A 19,756-nucleotide genomic window follows, 5' to 3' on the forward strand; every position below is an offset into this window, starting at 1 on the left:
TTCCCAGGCAAGATAACAAGCACGGATACCGATGGAAATGGCGACTTATTGACATCAGGATTATCTGCGACGTGTAAGCGCTTTTAAATGTAAGGACCCTGTTCTATTGAACTTGTGCTGACGGCATAACAGAGCTTATAGTTTTATGAAGCGGGAACAGCGCATCGCTGACACAAATGAAACTGACTTCTTCACTCTCCCAAATCAATCGAACAGACATCGGAGTCGCCGATTCGTGTTGCGAAAACTTCGAGGTCTACTCGCCGATGCCAAGAGAAACGAGATACTCGATAGGGGCCATACCGGGACCATAACTCTTGGCCAATTCTTCACGCGGCCGAAGAAGCCACCCACCGAAGCCTTAAAATACACTCCCGATTTTGTGAAGAGGACCTTCATGTTGTCCTTGGTCCTTTTGAAAGCCTTTAATAGATTTTACAAAACGAGCATGATGCCAAGGCCGTGGACTGAAGATACCATTGAGTTTATTTTCGAGCGTAACCCAGTGAACGGCTTGCGCACTATCTTACACAGCTCACCGATGATATCGGCACCCGCTGACACGGAAAACGATATAACCGCTCTGACTTCTCGTTTTGATGGGCAGTCTTTGGAGGATCAAAATTGCCCGAAATCAAAGCGTTCGGGGTCTTGCTTCTGCAGATCTGGCTTGAGATGCCCATGGCAGAGTTAAACAGGCAGCACCCCGGATATTTTGAAAATGGCAAGGTGACTAGGACGGGACAGTCGAATCTCTGCCACTCGTTGGACACCGGCATCCTTAGATACCTCCCCGCAGAGTTGCAGCCCTTACGCAAAATCATTGAAACATGTTTCGATGATGAGGTTTGGGAGAAGTGTGAGCCCGGAAATGTTGAGCCAGAGACCATTGAATGGCAAATGGTCACGCGACTCTGGCGGCCATTGATCCGGCTTTCGGGCTTTCATCATTTCGAATGAGAGGAAAGCGATAGCCCAGAAGAAAGAAGTCGAAGAAGAAGACCGAGGAAGTTCCGTACTAGACTTGAGATCTACATCTCAACTCGGACTGCGCAGACAATACAGGTCTTAGCTCTGGTGATCCTGGGGAACGGAATGGGAACTTGACCGCGGTATTCTGCTGGGGTGTTTAAGCCAATACAGCGCATGTATTTCCAGCGAAGAAATAGATAGTCGGCATTCAGTTTCAAGATACAAATTTTTCCGACTATTCTGAATCTCATTATCACCCTCAGACTCTGACGACAATGCCATGAGCCCCCCGTAGGTTGATACACAACCAGTGAGATTGGGCTGATTATCAATATTGAGGGTGTCGCTGGCGGAGATATATATATGGTTCTAGATTTCAATGCGATACTATCACCAATTGTCTTGCTTACCCAGGACAGGACCTTGGCATCAGCCACCCTCAGAACTCGACCTCATTTCGTGTTTATTAACAATTTGTACGCCGACCTTAAGGACCATCACGATGGATGTTTGGGGGGAAGGTGCTTTGCAGACATTGCAAATTGACCGATCCTAAAAAGATGTGAAAACCTCGGGAAAGCAAGTGGGTGAAGAAAAGGCAAGTGAAGTGAAAAGTGTCGAGAAGAGAGACGGGCGGGTGGTGGATGTAACGCTGGTACCGAGTGTTTGGATACCCCCAATCAGCGATGTTCCCCCTGGCGGCTATGACCCCTGAAGTTCAACACCATTGGCTTTCAGATCTCCGCTACTAGCGCGCCTATTTTGGGTGGCTCTGAAGACCTGGGCTGGCCACCAGGGTGAGTTTCAGGATGATGGCGACCATGTCCATGATGTTTAGCCTTGTCTTCGTGTGTATATATCCAATGTCTCGCCCAATGTTCATGGTGAGTTCTTATGTGCCATATCTCAAGTCTCAATATCATCATTGTCATTGTCAGCATCACTAGTAGCTTCATCACCTACTGACTTCATCACATACTGTCGACACCAACATCTCTTCCAAGTCTTTCACCATGGAAAAATGCTGGTTCCCCCTCCGAGACACTCACTTCCCACCTCCTTCTCTCGAAAGCATGCGCTCCGGCAGTCCTTCCTCCCCCGCCCCTTCCCTAGGCCATCTCATCCCCTCCCTCAACCGCCTCGACCAGATCATCAACGCCGATGGCTTCGAGCCCTTCCCACCGGCCACCATGGAAATCTGGGGCCCGACACTGATAGAAGACTTTTCCTGGGACCAATCCCTCACGCAAAAATCCACAGTAAAACTCAAAGCCAGCGCTCCCCTCGCCGGGGCCGTCATCCCCGGCGCTGAATTGGGCGTTGGCGTGGGAGCGGCGTTTAGCAAGAGCGTGGGCAATTACTGGGAATTTGATCGGTTGGAGAGATACATAGTGCAGCCGACGAGGAGTTATGTGCAGAGGTGCATTGAGAGGGATGATGTGAAGCGGTGGATTGCGAAGAATAAGAAACTGGGTGGGAGGTGGGAGGTGTACATGGTTACGGGCATTATGGTGGCGAGGGGGGGAGGGAGGAAGAGGAAACGGGAGACGAGCGAGAAGGGGGTGTTTGCGGAGGTTACGGTGTAAGTTCATTTTCTTTGGAAATCCGACGGCAGTCAAAAAGAGCTCGAGAGTTCGAAAGTTCGAGCCGAGTCAAGTTCGATTCTGGTTCCGGTTCCGGGTCCCGGGCTGAGTCCTGCACCTTCTAATGGTGACTGCTTCCCAATTTCTGGGAAGGACTGCGCCTGGATGCGCTGCACTTGGAGGTAATGCTTGCCTGGCGGGCCTAGGTACAAGCAAAACATGGTCAAATGCATGCATGGAGACGATGCGCTAACGCAAATGCTTCTTGACAACAGGGAAATGCCGCTTACCGTTGGGGGTGGTCCGGAGGTCAAGAGGGAAAGAACGAGGCAGATGACGTGGGGTGGCAGCCAGACACATGACTTTGTTTGGGCCGTGAGGCTGGCCAAGATTACCAAGAACGGGTTACAGTCGGATTGGAAAATGGAGACGGTGGTGAAGAAGACTTCGTTTCGTGGGCAAAAGGCGATATTTTGAGAGGTTGAACTTTGAAGATGGGAGGGCATCTTCGCTTCAATGTACCCACATCAGGTTGAGTGTTAGGTCCGGGAACTTCCTTACCGAGCGGTCCCACATATCCGGTCCTCCGAGACGAACTTATTCCCGGTCCCTCATCCCGTCTCCCGGTGAGACTCCGGACGAGAATGACTACTACCCCGACTACCAATCCAGTCCCTCTGATGTCCCCTTCTCCTTAGCCTCCAAATCCCCAATCTTCTTGTCGGCCCTCTTATACCCCTCATGTTCCTCCAGTCTCGCGACATACTCAAACAGCTTGGGAAACTTCTCCTTCAATTTCCCCTTCTGACTCTCCCCTCCGAGCGCTTCCACTCTGGGCAAGTTCAGCAGCGGATAGCTCACCAGAATATCCGCCGCCGTCAACCTGTCACCGCACAGATAGTTGCCACCCTTGGGTGATGTCTCCAGTTGCTGCTGGAGAAAGGCGCAGTGCTTCTCGATGTTAGGGACGACGAAGGAGTTGTGCACCTTGCCGGCGACGGTGGAGGTGATGGGGCGGATGAAGAAGGGGATTTTAGGGCCCGAGATGACTGCCCCTTTGTTAGAACTTCCCTTTTCCACATTGGAAGGATGGGTGAAGAAATAGAGACTCACCAGAAAGAATCAGCGCCACCAACAACGGCGGCATCAAGCTTCCCTCAGAATAATACAGCAAATGCTGATATCTCATCCACTCCTCCGTCTCGCCGCCCAGCTTTCCTTCCTGTCCATCATTGTACTTCTTGGGTATCAGATCTTTCCCAAAATGGTCGCACAAGTACTGCGCGATGAAGGGACTCTCGGCCAGGACAATCTCCTTGGCGCCGGGCTCAGTAGGTTGGATGGTGACGACGGGCGATTTGCCTAGCGGATGGATTTGTTGAAGCTCGGCGGGCGCGAGCATGTCCTTCCCGCGATGGAAGATCTTGACGTCGTAGGGGACGCCGAGCTCCTCGAGAAGCCAGACCATGCGTTGCGCGCGGGAGTCATTGAGCCTGTTAGCAAAAATTGTTAGTGGGTTATCAAACAAAGGTGGGCGTTAGATGGGCATACCAGTAGAGCGTTATCTTGGGGTGGTCTGTGGTGGTCGCCATTTTGTTCGGTCTTGTCCGTCAACAAATACAGCCAGTTCTTTTGTGCGATTGAAGTTTCCAGATTAAATATTCACTGTCGGAGACTTTTCGTTTTTCCATCGCATCGTGCATCAGCTGAGTGATGTTACCGACAACCAACGGAGAGAAAGAACAGTCTCGATGACGTTGTGGTGGAATGGGGTACAACCATCACCCGCTAGCACCCGCTAAAAGCGGAAGGCTGGGCGGGCGTGTTACCGGATCCGTTCCAGCGCACGATTTGATCGTCAGGAACCTCACATCCCTGGGCGTAATCCCTGCCACACCACAACTGGACAATGGCATGTCCGATTGAGCACTTCGACTATTTTCTGGATGGTCGGAAAGTCCGTCTTACCCGCAGGTGAAGTGGAATTGACTGAGAACCAATGACTTCGACATCGAAGAAGCTGTATTGTAGATATCGCTAGAGGTCGGAGCAAACCGGCGCTCTGTGTTCTCACGGCTTCACAGGTTTCGCGAAGCATCAGATCCGACGGAGTGCAAGGGACACTGGTGGATGTTGGGCCAGTCAAATCTGGTATATGCTTGTTAGAAAGCGGGAACAGAAAGGGTTTGTTTGACTTTGCCAGATTTTATGGGAAAACCCTGGGAGAAAAATGAGAGAGATGATGAAGGTAAGAGAAAAGTGCAAATGGAAAATGAAAAGAAAGACAAAAAGACTGAAAATATCCCTTGACAACCAATTCAGGGCCCAGGGTCCAGACAGTCAAGCAAACTGCAGACGCAAGGAAGCTCGGGAGTTGCCGGCTATTCAATATCCTATTCAGCGTTTCGAGTAGGGATCATGATGCTCGCCATCGCCAGCCAACAACATCATGTTCAACTTGGCTGATCCGAGTTTTATATCGAAGCTAACCGCCAGTCATTATCCGAAGACCATCACCGATGAACTGGACTCTATCCGCTTTTTCTGCATCTTGGTCATTGTCCCTTCTTTTTACCCCGGGCTGCTCGGCCAAACACCGGAGCCAAGACCCGTGTCGACTCTCATGGGGCCCGGATAACGACCGATATGGTCCTCATTTTACATCTCACATTCCATCCGGAGGCCTGGAAAGAACTGAAAGATGGTCCCAAGTGCTGAACTGCTGATATTCCATGCCCCCTTCCCTCCGCCAAGTCCCCATCAATGCTCTTGGGTCTTGAACACACATCAAGCGAAACATTGTCCACGAGTCCCAGGGTACAAGGGCACCAGGAACTCGGGGAAATCACACAACAACATAGAATCATCCACTCACTCCGCCCCACGGGTGCTCACGAAAGCGAGTTCCACGCATCACCCATTCTCGAAAAACAATCGACATCAAAGAGCCTATTCAGCCCTATTCAGAACCGTTGAACCCCTGAAGCGCTTTGTTTACCTTCCTCGGTGGCTTCATCACCGGCAACCACGAGGTTAGATATTTCTTTGTCTTTGACCATGACCACGATACTCGCTCGGATCGAAGGGGCTAAAATTGGTCAGGAGTTATGTAGACATCCCTTGATAATGAAGGGAATATCTCTCGACACCGGAGCGAGAGTCATCAGTGTACTTGGTGGATAAGTGAATGAGTCCTCGGGTTCGAACAATAAGATTCGAAAGAGATATAAAAAGACACCCCTTGTCTGACCACCCTGATCTAACGACGATACTGTTCTTGCTTTTCCTCTTTTTCACTCAAGTCCATACACTCGTATTTATCTCGCGACAGATATCAACCACTCTCTTTACAAGCAACCAACCACAGTCAGTTCGAATTTCGAACTCGACGAAAAGAAAACCAACACGAGATGCATATCTCCCAGTTCTTGCTGCCTCTCACGGCCTTGCTGGCGACCGCTACAGCTGTACGTCTTTTTCTTTCTCGTCCTCTCATTCACTCTACTCCTCTCTTCATGGCTACCGCCGCAACAATCTTCCTCTTCCACAGCCATCTTTTTCCACTTCCATTATCACCCTCTCTTCCCTCACCTTACCTCACCTCACCTTACCTCTCCTTCCCTCTTTTCATCCGTCTCCTGTATACAAAGACTAACCCCCATCACTCACACCAGGCCCCTTACAACCTCGAACAAGACGCCGATCTCATCAAACGCTTAGAAGAAGCTGGCGCCCGCGCTCGCGCCGACCCCAACCTCGAAGCCCGTTTCGCCTCCGCCTTCTACCCTCGCGAAACATCCACTCCTCTAAAAGCCGTCCGCTCCTCCTCTTCCTCTTTATCAAGCGATGACACCGAAATCGAAGACGACCTCTCCACGCTCCCATCGCTGCCCTACCCCGGCTTCAACCCATACAACCTCACCCTCCCGGACCCCTCTCTCTATCCCCTCCCCCCTCAAAACCCCCACGGGCCCCGTAACCCAAACACACCAACCCCGGTCCTCGACAGCCGCAACCCCTCGCCCGTAGCAGAAGACTACAACGGCGCCACGCCCGACCGGGACCAAGCCAAGTACAACGGGCCGTACACGTACAGGACGCACTACTGCGGCAAGCCGCGCATCCCGGCGGATCTGGCCAAAGTCCAGGACGGCGAGCATTACTTGTACACGCTCAAGGGCAAGCCGAAGATCCAGGGTACGAAGAAAAAGGGTCAGGGGTGGTGTGTGCGGGTGAGCTGCATTGGGGAGGCGGCGATTTTTGTTTGTAATGATGTGAATTTTCTCTCTCTTCTTCCCTTCTTTTTTGTTTTAAAGGGTGATTGATTAGGAGTTGGGAACTAACTGGATGACGATGAATGACAGAACGAGCACGAAATCGAACTCCAATCCTACGGCGCCATCGCCCAGGCCGCTTACTTCCTCTCGGGCGCTTGCTTCACGTGGATGGGCGACAGGAACCGCGTTGCTGGACAGGTCTTCTTTGGCGAGAAGTTTAACGTGGCTATTACCATGAATAAGTGCTAGGCTAGGCTGCTGCTTCGTTCGGAAAGGAAGGAATGGATGGATGGATGGATTGTCCTTATCGGAAAAGGGGGAAGAAGGGAAGAAGGAAACTAAATCTCGAAATGTTGCTTCTCTTTCCTTTCTTTCCCTTCCTTTCCTTTCCCCTGTTCAACATTTTCTTGTTTTGTTTTAACACACCAACACCACCAAAACCAACACCAACCCCAGCCTTTACGTTCGTTAACCGGCTGCTAGGATTGATGATGATGGTTTTGACTCTACCTTGGGTCTCTCTTTTATACACTCGTTCTGCTTTGTACTTATTTTATATTGAAATTCTGATATCTATCTGTATTACTAGACTACCAGTGCTCTTTTAGATTAACTAGGTGAATGATTTTAAAAAAATACTTTGATACCCCAACCCAAGTGTTGAACCTCAACTCCGTGCTCCTGCTACTTTCTGTCTATATCCTACATCCTCCCCTGCCTAACAATTATACGGAATCAAGCTATTGGCGACAAGAAGCCCCCAAAGAACTTTTGTGTCGACTGCTCAATGCCGTCATCCAATGCAGAGACCTTTGCTATGTCTGTTGTGATATCCTTGTTAGTGTATAGTCCAAAGACAGAAACCAAGCGAGCGTTATCTTTCTGGGTAAAGCAAAACTCACAATGATCCGGCCTGACAATGACCAACGCTCCCTTTGCTGGATCAACGCCATAGGCCTCATAAGCGTGGCCATGTCCGGAGTTGTAGCTCTCATCGTCCGCATACACCTTGAACAGATTCTTCTGCTGCCACTTTCCTGTTACAGGAGTGAAGAACTCTGGAATTCGATCCTGCTCAACCTTTGTCCTGTCACCGGAAATGACGAGCACGCGATCAATGATGCTATCTGGAGAGGCACCAGCGGGAGTGAAGCGTTTGGCGACGTTGTCGAGGGCTTGAGAGACCTAGAACGGTGTTAGTCATGAATATGGCCAAGTTAAGACTGCAAATGACCTACCTTTTCCAGTCTTGCCTTGCTCTCCTCCTGCAAAATATCTCCCGCAAACACAACCAAGTACCACTGTCCATTGGCGGGCAAACCCTTCACCAGCTGCATAGCCTTGGCATCACAGAACCTGACCACCTGCGCAGTCGGGAACCTCATACCAACCGTGACGTTCCTCACAAGCTCCTTATCCTTCTCCCCAATCTCCACCACGCCCGAAGCATCATATTGAATCGCCTGACCGGCCGTGTACCTCCCCGCCTGGACAAACTTCTCAGCAAACTGTTCCTGGCTGATACCGTGCTCCTCCCTATACTTGGAACTAAACAGCTTGGTGAACGCTCTATCAAACTCAATCAGCTCCGTGGCCGTCTTCTCCCTTTCAATGACATACGACTCCAGCAGCGGCTTGGGCTTGCCGAGTCCCTTGAGAATCATGCCCAGCTTCCAGCCAATGTTATGACCATCTTGCAAGCTGACGTTCATGCCCTGCCCGGCCTTGGGCGAGTGGGTGTGGCAGGCGTCGCCCGTGAGGAAAACGCGGTGGTTCTTGTGGAAGTAATCGGCTCTTCGCTGGCCGATCGCGTAGGCGGACCACCAGAAGGTGTCGGCAAACTCCATCTCGTAAGGGCGGAAGATGAGCTTGGCGTGGTTCTGCAGGTCTTCCAAAGTCACGTTCTTGGCGTTGGTGCCCGCGGGAAGCTCAATGTAGAAGCGCACCATGGCGTCGCCCTCACGCGGGATGATGAGCAGGTTGCCGACGGACGAGTTGATGGCGGCCTTTTTGCGGATGTCGGGGAAGTTGGTGAGCGGGTAGATGTCCATGACGCCCCAGACGGCGTCGGTGCTGTCGCCGACCATCTTGAACCCGAGAGACTTGCGGATGACGGAATGGGCGCCGTCGCAGCCGAGCACGTACTTGGCGTGATAGGTCTTGGAGACGCCGTCGGCTGTTGTGACGGCGTCGACGTGGACAGGATAAGAGTCAAGGTCGGTGATGTCGGCGGACTCATCGACTTGGACCCCCTTGACTTCGGTGCTGTACTGGATAGGCGGTTGGGAACCGAGCTGGCTCATCATCAACTCGTTGAGACGGGCTTGGTTAAGGATGACGTGTGGCTGGTGGCTGATCTCGGTTTCCTTGTCAGGGGCATAGCGTGTCCTCTTGATGTTGTCCTTGTTTCCTCCTTCGATGTTTTGCGCCCAAAACGCTAGTTCGAGCACATGATAGGCTTCCCTTAGCATGTCCTCGCCGATGCCAAAGCTGTCGAAGATCTCAACGGTACGGGTCTGGACACCATCGGCCTGACCAATCTTGAGAGGACCATCGCGGCGCTCAAGGATCTTGTAGTTGATGCCGAAGCGGGCGAGCCAGACGGCGGCGCAGAGACCGGCTGAGCCGGAGCCACAGATGAGGACGTCGACGTTTTCTTCTGATGATGACATGGTATGAGGGTATATGATATGAGAATTAGACTGAAAGAACTAGAACAAAGAAAGTATAATAGGATGAAGATGAGAAGGGTGGTGATGGTCTTGATGGTCCAGATCCAATATTTATCATGGCTGCAAACCGGGGGCGTCCATGGTGGACTCTTTATCGTGATTCTCCCCGTTCCCAGAAGCCCCGGTGACCCGGTGATGGTCGGTGTTGAAGGGCGTCATGGCGGCTCCGGCGATCCATGTGCCGCGAGGGGTTCGGGGAGCGTCCCGGGTGTGGTGGTTTGGTTGCCGTAGGGTTCAATAATTAAGTCTATTCCTCCCACGGTGTAGTCGGCGGTTAAGGGTGGGGATCTGCACCCGCGGCTGCGCTTCTTCAGGCTCCCCTCAGGGCCCTCACAGGCGGGTCACAGGCTCCTCTTCCCCGCATCGTCAGCGGCTTGGCGGGTCAAATCCTCGGGACTTGGGGGCAATCGTATTCCCGGCGCCAAACATCAACACTGCACACACTTGGACATTAACATTCACGATGCCTTCACATTAGGAACTTGGGCCGAATTATACAATTACAGGAACCATCTCGAGACACACAAAAACCAACTCACTCCCTCCTCTCCGGTCCGCGAAGATCCCCTCCCCTGCGCATCAACTCGTCCCTCTCCCCATCGCCCACCAACTCAGCTTCAACCACCTCCCTCCTCAACCCATCATCCACCTCCACGCCCGCACACTTCGCAATAAACTCACAAAGCATGCCCTCCGCCGTCGCCGCATTCCCCGTCAACGCATGACTATCCCCATCAAACAGCTCCAGCTGCCTACTTCCCTTGTCGCCATACATGGCATACAACCGTTCCGAACAAGCATAGCTTAACGTCCTATCCCCGGTGCCATGAAGCAACAACACGGGTCTCGGCGGCAACTTGCGAATCCCCTCCGTCTCCGCCGTCTGGCTGGCTACCGTCGCGCACCCGACAACGCGCTGATCAGCGCCTCCCACCGTAAACACGGGCGCGCCCCCGAAGGACCACCCGATTAGCACGAACCGGTCGAGACCGTATAAATCCTGCAGGTACTTCATGCCGGCGTACACGTCGGCGACGCAGTACTTGCTGCGGGCGGGGTAGCGGTAGTCGAGTCTGAGAGTTGGGATGCCCGAGGATAAGGTGGCTAGCTTGCAGGCCAGGGAGAGGTAGATGGACGACGGGCCGGTGACGCCGCCGCCGGCTCCGGAGAGAAGGATGGCGGCTGTGCGGTGGTGTTCTTGGGAAGCGGCGGCCGAGGTGAAGTTGGGTGGCATGTGCAAGAACCCGGGAACGAAACCGTCGGGACCGTCTTCTACGTCGATGGTTACCGACTCGACGGTAGCTTCTTGGTGGGTGACGGAGGTGAGACGGTCGAGATGCGGTGGCTTCTTGACCGAGGTGTACTCGTTGATGGAGTGCGGCTTGCCTTGGGGCTGCGCTTGGGAAGTCGCTGAGAGCGAGGTGCCGGGTGTTCTGCTCGCCATGTTGGATACGATTCGTCTGATGATGCTCGCTGAGAGGCGGAGGCTGCGGGAGAGCATTTACTGTGGTGTCGAGAGACGGGTAAGTGATTTCTTCGTGTGCTTTGATGTTCTGAAGATTGAACGGTAAAGTATCGTGACTTCCCATGTCTTCGCTGTCCGTTAGAGAACCCCCTTCTATGATGTCAGCTTGACGCCAAGGTGTTCGTCCAACCGTCATGGACTCCAAATCGTCAAGGACGAATAGCATATTATACTCACGGCCCCACTATTCCCTCGATGATATCCCAGCATTGAACAACAACAGATGAACGCTACACCACTCGATCAGACGTGGAAGATATGTTCCTGTTGCCAAACGTTTGATGGACCGCCAAACGAAAGTGTCACCCGAAAGTGCTGATACTTCTCATAACCATGTTGAGACCTCGAATGGCAGTTTATTCCCACCTTCTGTTCTTCTAGTGATACCTCGTATCGATATGTGCAAGTCCTTTGTTCATAAACCAGGCAAGTAATCCTGAACGTCGTTCCCTTACCACCAGACTCCATTTTTGACTATCTGGACCCCTCGCCCACCTCCTCTTCTTCCATTACAATTCCGACTGCAAAGCCATCTTCTCCCTCATCCACCCTCTTTCAACCCCATTGCCGTTGCCGTTGCCATTGACATTTCCATTCCCCAACACCTTTCTCGACCCCATCCCAATCCCCTTCATCCCTTCCTTCCCCTGCCTCGTCAAATCAACCCCAAACACCACCCCAACAACCCAAGCATAAACCCACACCAACAAACTGACGGGCCCAAAGATCATCATCGGCAACAAACTCAAGCAAAAATGTTCCCAAAACCATCTCCTCCGTTTAATCATAGTCCACAGCTCCGTCTCCATCACCTCCTCCGCTCCATGTCCACCTTCTGTCCCATCCCACCTCCAAGGCCCTTTCGTCCTAAACTTGACATTATAATTCGCTCCTAACGCCCAAACAATCGGCAGCCTCCACCCCTTTATATCACCCCCTTTCCATACCCTCTCCCACAGTCCTCTCTTCAAGACTTCAAAAAAGCCCATAGCAGAATCCATATCCAGCCCTAGTTGGTAAACATAGCTCTCATGGTCAATCCCGTACTTGACTCGACTATCAGCCGGATGATGCAACCGGTAATGCTTCTCATCCTTCTGTTCCAATGCCCTCGGAATCTGATGAGGAGCAACAAGCTGTAAAATCCACAGCTGAGCCTGCATCTCCGCCAACGGCGGGATAGCTCCCAGACTAGGTCTCAAAAAGCCAATGTACCCAACCGAAGGATCGTTCCTGTTCCAAATACCGCGGACGTCTCGTTCCTTGTGTTCAACAGCATACTTGCGGGCCGCCTTACCGTGCTTTTCTGTCACCGAGGAGTTGTGCTCAGTGAAAAACGGATATTCCTGGTTATACCCCGTGCAGAAAATGACTATGTCGGGCTTGACGGTCTGCTGCCGCATGCGCTCCCATTCCGGCCGGTGGTTATTTTGGAAGGTGACGATCCCCGAGGAAGAAATGGATTGCGGCCAGGGGGCTAGATCGATGTAGCGACCACCTGTGTCTTTGAGGGTTGAGCCGATGAGGGCGGAACGCACCCGGGAGAGGAGCGAAGGGGGCGTGGTGGTGGGTTGGAGGTGTTTGTAGGGGTAGGATATGTAGGGGGCTGCGTTGGATGATTTGTTGAAGAAGACTGTTGTTGTGTTAGCAATACGATGGTGGTGAGCAAAGGACAAAAGAGGGACATACTTCGGCTAACATGATTCTTGTGCGAATCCGGTTCTCCAACTACTTGATCCAATCCCTCCGGGGTGCCCGTGTTAAGCCACAGGAACGTCCGTACATAAATGTTGTAAAACGTCCAGAGCGCCGTGTGGTTCCGAAGCAAGGGATGGACGTAAGCTGTGTCGAACAAGCTTGCGCGCGCATTGTCCAATGGTACGGTTAGTTCACCGCTGGACTTGCGACCCAAAATGGGGAAAAGGACAGGGCTGAGGTTTCTCTGTTTTGGGTTGTTTGCTCCTTGGTCAGCTTTCTTTGTTCAATGGTATGCAAAGTGGCGCTGAATAGCCATTGTTTGTTTTACTCAGGGGCACTACTAAACTAGGTAGACTAACCTTGGGCGCAAAGTGGAAACCACTTCGGTGACACATGACGACTCGCTTGGTTTGTGAAGTGACTGCCATCCAGGAGAGATCCGAACCCGTCTCACCACTGCCGAGAATCATCACTGTCTTGTCGATGCCGAACTGCTTCTTTTCCTTGAACTGAGAGGAGTGCATCTTGACGGGAACGTGTTCGATACCCGGGATGTCAGGGATGTGAGGAGTGACGTGAAGGCCGGAGCAGACGGCGATGGCATCACATTCCCACTCCGACGTCTCTCCTGTTGTCTTGGAGGTATAAGTGACGACATGTTTCCCCTTGAGTGTCCTTGTCACGGAGTCGACTTGTGTGTCGAGATGGATGTGTGGCCACAGGTTGAAATGTGCGCAGTACTCGTTGAGATATTGGACATATCGCCTGGCGGACATGAAGTCTCCATCGGTCTTTGAGCATCGGAAGTCGGAAAAGGTGGTGAGTTGAGTTGATGAGACCAGCTGAGGAAAGAATGGTCAGTGTCTGTCTGGGTCGCCATATCGGGGAAGGAAGGAGCGGAAATACCTCAGCATCTTCATAGGTCCTGGTGTAAAAGGTTCCGCCCACGGCGTCATCGCCTTCGAAGAGGTGAGCCTCGATGGGTTCACCTCCGAGAAACTGATGGGCGGTAAGGAGATACTTGAGAGTAACAAGTCCGGAAGGACCGCCTCCGATGACAGCGACTCTCATGATGACGTCGAGGGTAGTTGCCGGTATGAAAATCGGAAAGAGGTGCAGGCATCAATCAGGATGTCTGTAGAAAAGAGCAAGGGAGGATGTCGTGCTCTATGGCGAGATATTATTTGTCTTGAAAAATCCGGAGAATACACCATCCCTCGAGGTGAGGAACCATGCCCCTTTATGTGCCAACCCATATCCCCAACTCCATCGTCCTTTCTGAGCAGGAAGATAGCCACTTCTGCCTAGGTTGGGAGGAAATCTCCACCTCCTCAATCCTTCATCGATGAGAACCCTGCTACCAACTGTGCCATGTCGATGTCTCTCTCCACAGCCTAGAACCCTGACGGCCAAGAGTCCCAGGATAGAATCTAGTTCAATCCTCTATCAATATTATTAGCCTTTCTAAATGGTTTCCAAAACCAACAAACCACAAGACATGAGATGGCCAGACCGCTAATACGAAAACTTCCACATCCTTCCTTCCTCTATCCTATCCGCTCATCGTGTTGGTCCCGACCGTCTGGATCTGACCCAGAATTAGTGACTTACCCCCAAGCAAACAAAGGCAGCGCATCCAATGCCTAGTTGCGCCACTTGTCGTAACCTACATCTCGAGTGTCGAAGCCGCGTCTCTGTTCCTATCACCCACTGATCCGATCTTGGAGGCTCAGTATTAGTTCTCTCGGACTAGAGTGTCAGGAGTGTCACAAACGCCTATCCCCGCGGGGCGAACGCAGGGACGGAGTCAACCATACCACTAGATAGGATGACCATGATGAATGGAATAAACACGATACGCTAAAACCCCCCCTATCTTCGTCCTTCGATATCACCGCGAACGGCGATCCATCAGCCATCTCCGTTCATCTGACCTGTAGCTTGCCGGTCCCACGGTGTGTAGACAGGTATCTCTGCACACCGTGAGAAAGCAAGCTAGACGCGAGCCGGATGCAAGCAAGTGCAGTGATCGTGCAGTGGAGGTGTAATGGTAAGCGCCTCCCCCTTTGCCATTCGTAGCCACTGGGCTCACTGGTTCCATGGGGAACAAACAGGGGTTCAGATCCAGGGGAAAAGAAAATAGGAAAAATGTAAATGACGGTGCGGCTGAAAAGCTTTTTGTGACCTTTCGCGTTTGTTTGAACTAAGAGTTGAATGAGTGGTCTTCCATCATCCCCGGTGACTGAGTGCAACTCTGCGTCTCTGCAAGATCCTGCCCTACTCGGAATCCATCCTGGGTCATAGCCTTACAGCTAGATCTCATGACCACATCCACGACCCCAATCTCTGCCGCACTCTGCAGCGAGGCGATCAGGCGGAGGAAGGCAACTGGAACGAACATGACGGGAAGAGGCATGATCTATGATCTTTTGTTGTTTTGGGTCCCCATGCCAGCCGGACCCTGTAAGTTGATCACAGCATAACCCCGATCTCGCACTGCCCTGCCCTGCCTTTGCCCTGCCCGAGCCCTTGGTCGCCGGCAAGACGCATCGTATTGGATTGCACAGCATGGAAAATCGAAAAAATAAAAAATAAAAAAAAATTGCAAATCGCATCTTGCTTCTTGATTCTTGGTTCGGTTGTTGAATTCGGCTTGGGGACAGATCTGGAAACTGCCTGGGACTGGGCTTAGCGGTGTCCATCTCATCGTTCATCCATCGGATGATTGACTTATCTGACTTGACTGTGGTATCGGTTGGTGACAAGAAGATGCTGCTGCTGAATCCTCAGTTTTGCATTGGTTTCCGTTCGCGCACCGTGATTTAGTCCAGTGTCAGGTGGCCCTGGTGTGTGGGTGTTCCTGATGCGCATTATCACCAGTCCAGCCCAGCAGTTCCTCACCTCCCTCACCTTCCTTCCTGAGCATTGGCGGCCGCCAGGTCCCTCACCTTCATCGTTCTCCTATCCTCAAAAGGCAAAAAATTGTCAAGATATCGTCAAACCTAGCCTAGTTCAACTCGCTATTTACCGCGCCGTATGCCGAGCCTTGCAAGGAAAGTCTGTTGACCACCAAAAGCACAGTGAAAGTTCGCTGACAGGTTGGTCAGATATCTCGCGTCAAACAGTCCCAAATGCACACTTATTTTGCACTCAGAGGGCCACCATAAGCCACTGGAGGAATTACTAGCAAGTCTCGCCAGTCATATCGCTGATCACATAGTTATTAGTAGGGCGCACAGGAACATCGCTCTCACCGTAAAACTCCACATCTTTCGAGGCTTGAGGCTTTGAGGCTTTGGAGTTAGTGATAGTCTTGGCCCCCATGCCCATGACCCACTGACCCAGGTCCACTACCCTAGGTAGGGTCTCATTCTGAGCCACGAAGCCGCCGAGCCGCAATTGGATGTCTCGAGCCTCCCTCTTGTCCAAAGTAAATTTTCGTCTAGGTCAAGGACTAGAAACATGTGTTGGTGAAAAATTGGGAAAGTGTTGGTGAAGAGTTGGTCAACTGGGTCCAAGTGATAGGATTCCCATCTTCAACACCGTCATCGGGGACTCACCGTCGCATTCCGGCTTGACTAGAGTCCACAAGGGCTCGTTAGAGCTCACTAGAGCCTCAAAAGGTGTCATCCTGCGATAGTTAGCCATACCCACCATTTAGTTCTTAGTTCTTTGTGATCACAACGCTCCACCCTCGCATCAGACTCACGGCCTAAAAGTCTTAGCAGCCACCACAGCAGCTCGAGCAGTTGGTGATATCAATCCTTTTTCACCTTCCTCACACAGCCAATCACGTACCGCTATTTCCCCAGTCTCGGCCCGGTGAACTGGTTGGTGTTCATCAGATCTTTTCTTCAAGCCAAAGATCTCCAGCTGTCTTTCATTGACTGGAGAAAGAAAAGCAAAGAAGAGCTGAGATGACTGAGAAACTGAGATGGTGGCTTGATCGGTTTTCGTGGACGCGCGTGAACAGATGCCGGTTCCCTTCGACACCTGCAGTTTGCAGATTTCAGGTTGGTAACTACTTGTAGGTATTTCAGCGACTGCGACCGCTTGGACCATATCGGTTATTGAGGATGTGGACTTGGCACCTTTGACCGCTAGCTATGCCGTCTTGCCAGAGCGCACGGACGATTTTATGAGTATTTTGCAATGCAAATACCCGTCTTAGCTTCCAAAGCTACAGCTGTGCTCCAGCGTCGTACTGCATCTGCACCGCCGCTCGCAGAATCACAGGGCCTGCCTTGTCGACATCGTTTCGCCTGAACACCAATTCACCATCACCAACACAACAAATCAATTGGACAAGTTTCAGTCTCCACGCACCGGGCGTTTTCCAACCTTCCTAGCACCAATCACATTTTCTTTGTTTTGCTTGTTCACCTTCCCCAAGCTCCGATCTTACGTGCGAAAAAAAAACAAAAAACTACATGACTCGGACTCTTTCCCCTTCCTTCTCTCAGTTGAAGATATGTGCTTTCCCATGCTCCCTTGTTCAAATATCTCCGACGCGATGGCAGGGCAGGCATCCCGGCATCCGCTCCCGGTCTTGGGTGTTGTCGCCGTCTTCCGATGTTACTTTGACGACAGGCAACGGCAAGTCTCATGTTACAAAGGCCGTGATCGATCCGCTTCCTACGCCTCAACAAAACCAAATCGATCCGGGCTCAAAAAAGCAACGTTTTGCCGTTCTTGGGTCATGCATTGTTGTCTTCACTTTTCAGGCACGACGAAGGAAAGACTGATCGGTTTTCCGCTATACCATAGACCTTCTACCTGAAGGTACTTGAAAGGAATAAACCCAATGATGTCCACCAAAGGTTGTTTCTCCCTGCTAACACGAGCCATGTCTCACCCAACTTTGTTTACTTTACCCCTGAACGAGATCGGTCTTCCGCCTGGTACATCCGAGATCATGACCCAACACAAATCACCCATTGTCGTTTCTTGCTCAAGCTGCACAACTCAAAGCGGAAGTGCAAAGCCTTGTCGACCAGCTCAGACCAGTGACATTCTGTCAGGGTCCTCACCCTACCTTGGTCGAATCACTATCATGGCCATCAGAACCGGTCGGCCCGGTTTTGTTTCCTTCTGAATACTTGACAAGATTTAGCCCAACACTCGCGGGAACATCCATCTATTGAGCATCCTGCATCACTTTCCTGCCCTTGGCGGCCTGGGCATGCCTTACATCGCTGATGGTAGATTCATCCGTGTCGGTATCATCCAAAGTCAGAGACGCAAAACCGCGGAAATACTGGAGCCCCTGGTCCAAAGTGCCATGCGCCTTTCGCAATAGATCAACTCGAATGTAGCTTATGATTTTCTGGTCGGTCACGCATTACGCGCCTTCTTCTCCTCCTGTTCAAGCTTGCTCCTCAGATCGTGAATCCGATTGGCATCGTGCGTCACATGACCCTGGAGGTATTCAACCCTTCGGCGCAGAGAGTCGAACTCTTTCTGGCGTTCTCGCTCACCCTCATCCGGAATGGCCTTGAGCTCCCGCACCAAGCGCGTCATGGTTTGAGCGAGTTGAGTCATAGTTCCGTGACTCTCCCAAAGAATTGCATCATGAGGTCCATGGGGTCGGTGGGTCACAACTCTGTGCATCTCTTTTTGCGCCTCGACAAATCTCGCCTGCGTGCCGAGATACTGCTGCTTGACACTCAAATCGTACTCCCTGCGACGGGTAGGATCAATCAGGAGCTCGTATGCGTTGGCGATCTGACAGATATCATACATTAGAAAAGTGTTGCCAATGACAAAAGCAAGCCGTACCATATCTTCTGAATGGATCTCGATGCCTCCGGGCTGTTGCCACCCATCTCACGATGTGCGTTCACCAGTCGATCGTAGGCTTCTTTGATGGTCTTCTCTTCCGCACACGGGCTGACCCCGAGCGTTGAGTAGCAGTCGAACATTTTGATCTGTTCGTGGGACTTGGTTCGAATGGCAAAAATGTCTGTGGTGGAATCTGCTGTGCGTGTCGCTCGCTGATCAACGGCAACAGTGTAACAAAAAGAAAATGACAGGATACCTTGCTATCCAAAGAACAAGGACACAGGTGTCAGTGGACGGAAATATGGATGTCATCACTTGGAGTGCCCAAAGGAGGAGGGAGGTTTGGGGCTGGGCTGAATGATAAAAGTTGTTGAAGAGGGGAGAAAAGGAAATCCTCGGGAAACGGTTGGTCTCATGTGTTTTCTTTTGACCTCCATTCTGGTGTCGTGCCTTCCATACGCTATGCATGTTCCAAGCTCTGTTATTTCTGGCTTCCATCAGTCAAAGGAGGGAAAGAGGCCTTCGAACTGGTAAGAAAACTATCAACCAAACACGGACAGTCCATCCAATACGGCTCTCACCTTTGCTAACCTGGAAGGTAGGAAAGACCGGTACAAAACAATAGTAGCGATTGGCCTGAGTCCCCCCATCACGACTATTGTTCTTATCACTCAACACGATGTGACAAGAACATCGACGTAAGATTTGTGATTGCCACGCAGGAACTTCCAATTCTTACTTCCAATCTTCTCTGCTCAATCCTCCTACCGTCTTGCTTCGTGGAAAGCTCACTTGCCCACGCATCAGGCGACACCTCCGATTGCACCCTTACATGGAAAGCAAGCCCGCTTCAGTTAAGTTCTCTGAGCTTGCACTATGCTGGACGAGACAATTATACCGATCTGTTCTCTTCATTTCGTTCGAGAGGCGTAACCCATCTCCGACGTCATACTTGTGACAGTCAAGACCGATCAGGAACGAATGATCACACACATGCGAACATGATAGGGAACGCCTACGTTCCATCACCCGCCCTGCGGCAAACCTATGGTATTGTTACATGTTGAACGGCAGGTGATAGAATACCCAAAGGCCACAACGTTAACGTGCTCGGATCTCCGGACATGATCAATCTATAATCATAACAGCCAGATGGGTAAGTACGTCGGTAGGCACACAAGTGAACCG

General features: G+C 51.6%; 7 protein-coding genes across 7 annotated transcripts; 2 read left to right on the forward strand and 5 right to left on the reverse strand.

Annotated features, from left to right (window-relative positions):
• The first annotated feature begins 1,874 nt into the window (after positions 1-1,874).
• SMAC4_02073 (uncharacterized protein) lies at positions 1,875-3,032 on the forward strand. The gene is made up of 3 exons (XM_003350312.2): positions 1,875-2,554; positions 2,709-2,737; positions 2,831-3,032. The coding sequence occupies exons 1-3, from the start codon at positions 1,986-1,988 to the stop codon at positions 2,890-2,892; spliced, it is 660 nt and encodes a 219-aa protein (XP_003350360.2). The 5' UTR covers positions 1,875-1,985; the 3' UTR covers positions 2,893-3,032.
• A 183-nt stretch (positions 3,033-3,215) lies between these two features.
• SMAC4_02072 (uncharacterized protein) lies at positions 3,216-4,778 on the reverse strand (the record flags this gene model as incomplete). The annotated part of the gene is made up of 3 exons (XM_066089702.1): positions 4,107-4,778; positions 3,669-4,048; positions 3,216-3,604 (listed from the first exon to the last, which is right to left on the reverse strand). Exons 1-3 carry the CDS (start codon positions 4,145-4,147, stop codon positions 3,216-3,218), a joined length of 810 nt encoding a protein of 269 aa, XP_065946964.1. The 5' UTR covers positions 4,148-4,778.
• A 101-nt stretch (positions 4,779-4,879) lies between these two features.
• SMAC4_02071 (uncharacterized protein) lies at positions 4,880-7,143 on the forward strand. Its single transcript, XM_066089701.1, has 3 exons — positions 4,880-5,587; positions 5,658-6,829; positions 6,920-7,143. The coding sequence occupies exons 2-3, from the start codon at positions 5,966-5,968 to the stop codon at positions 7,079-7,081; spliced, it is 1,026 nt and encodes a 341-aa protein (XP_065946965.1). The 5' UTR covers positions 4,880-5,587; positions 5,658-5,965; the 3' UTR covers positions 7,082-7,143.
• A 240-nt stretch (positions 7,144-7,383) lies between these two features.
• Positions 7,384-9,504, reverse strand: SMAC4_02070 (uncharacterized protein; the record flags this gene model as incomplete). The annotated part of the gene is made up of 3 exons (XM_003350309.2): positions 7,384-7,653; positions 7,735-8,017; positions 8,071-9,504. The coding sequence occupies 3 exons, from the start codon at positions 9,502-9,504 to the stop codon at positions 7,568-7,570; spliced, it is 1,803 nt and encodes a 600-aa protein (XP_003350357.1). The 3' UTR covers positions 7,384-7,567.
• A 527-nt stretch (positions 9,505-10,031) lies between these two features.
• SMAC4_02069 (uncharacterized protein) lies at positions 10,032-11,008 on the reverse strand (the record flags this gene model as incomplete). The annotated part of the gene is made up of 1 exon (XM_003350308.2): positions 10,032-11,008. The coding sequence occupies one exon, from the start codon at positions 11,006-11,008 to the stop codon at positions 10,100-10,102; it is 909 nt and encodes a 302-aa protein (XP_003350356.1). The 3' UTR covers positions 10,032-10,099.
• A 590-nt stretch (positions 11,009-11,598) lies between these two features.
• Positions 11,599-14,256, reverse strand: SMAC4_02068 (uncharacterized protein; the record flags this gene model as incomplete). The annotated part of the gene is made up of 4 exons (XM_003350307.2): positions 13,694-14,256; positions 13,147-13,629; positions 12,779-13,031; positions 11,599-12,722 (listed from the first exon to the last, which is right to left on the reverse strand). Exons 1-4 carry the CDS (start codon positions 13,856-13,858, stop codon positions 11,599-11,601), a joined length of 2,025 nt encoding a protein of 674 aa, XP_003350355.1. The 5' UTR covers positions 13,859-14,256.
• Positions 14,257-17,206: 2,950 nt separating this feature from the next.
• Positions 17,207-18,708, reverse strand: SMAC4_02067 (uncharacterized protein; the record flags this gene model as incomplete). Its single annotated transcript, XM_003350306.2, has 2 exons — positions 17,207-18,511; positions 18,631-18,708. The coding sequence occupies 2 exons, from the start codon at positions 18,706-18,708 to the stop codon at positions 18,122-18,124; spliced, it is 468 nt and encodes a 155-aa protein (XP_003350354.2). The 3' UTR covers positions 17,207-18,121.
• Between the last annotated feature and the right edge of the window lie 1,048 nt (positions 18,709-19,756).

This window comes from Sordaria macrospora, chromosome 4 (genome assembly GCF_033870435.1).
Source record: "Sordaria macrospora chromosome 4, complete sequence".
NCBI lineage: Eukaryota > Fungi > Ascomycota > Sordariomycetes > Sordariales > Sordariaceae > Sordaria > Sordaria macrospora.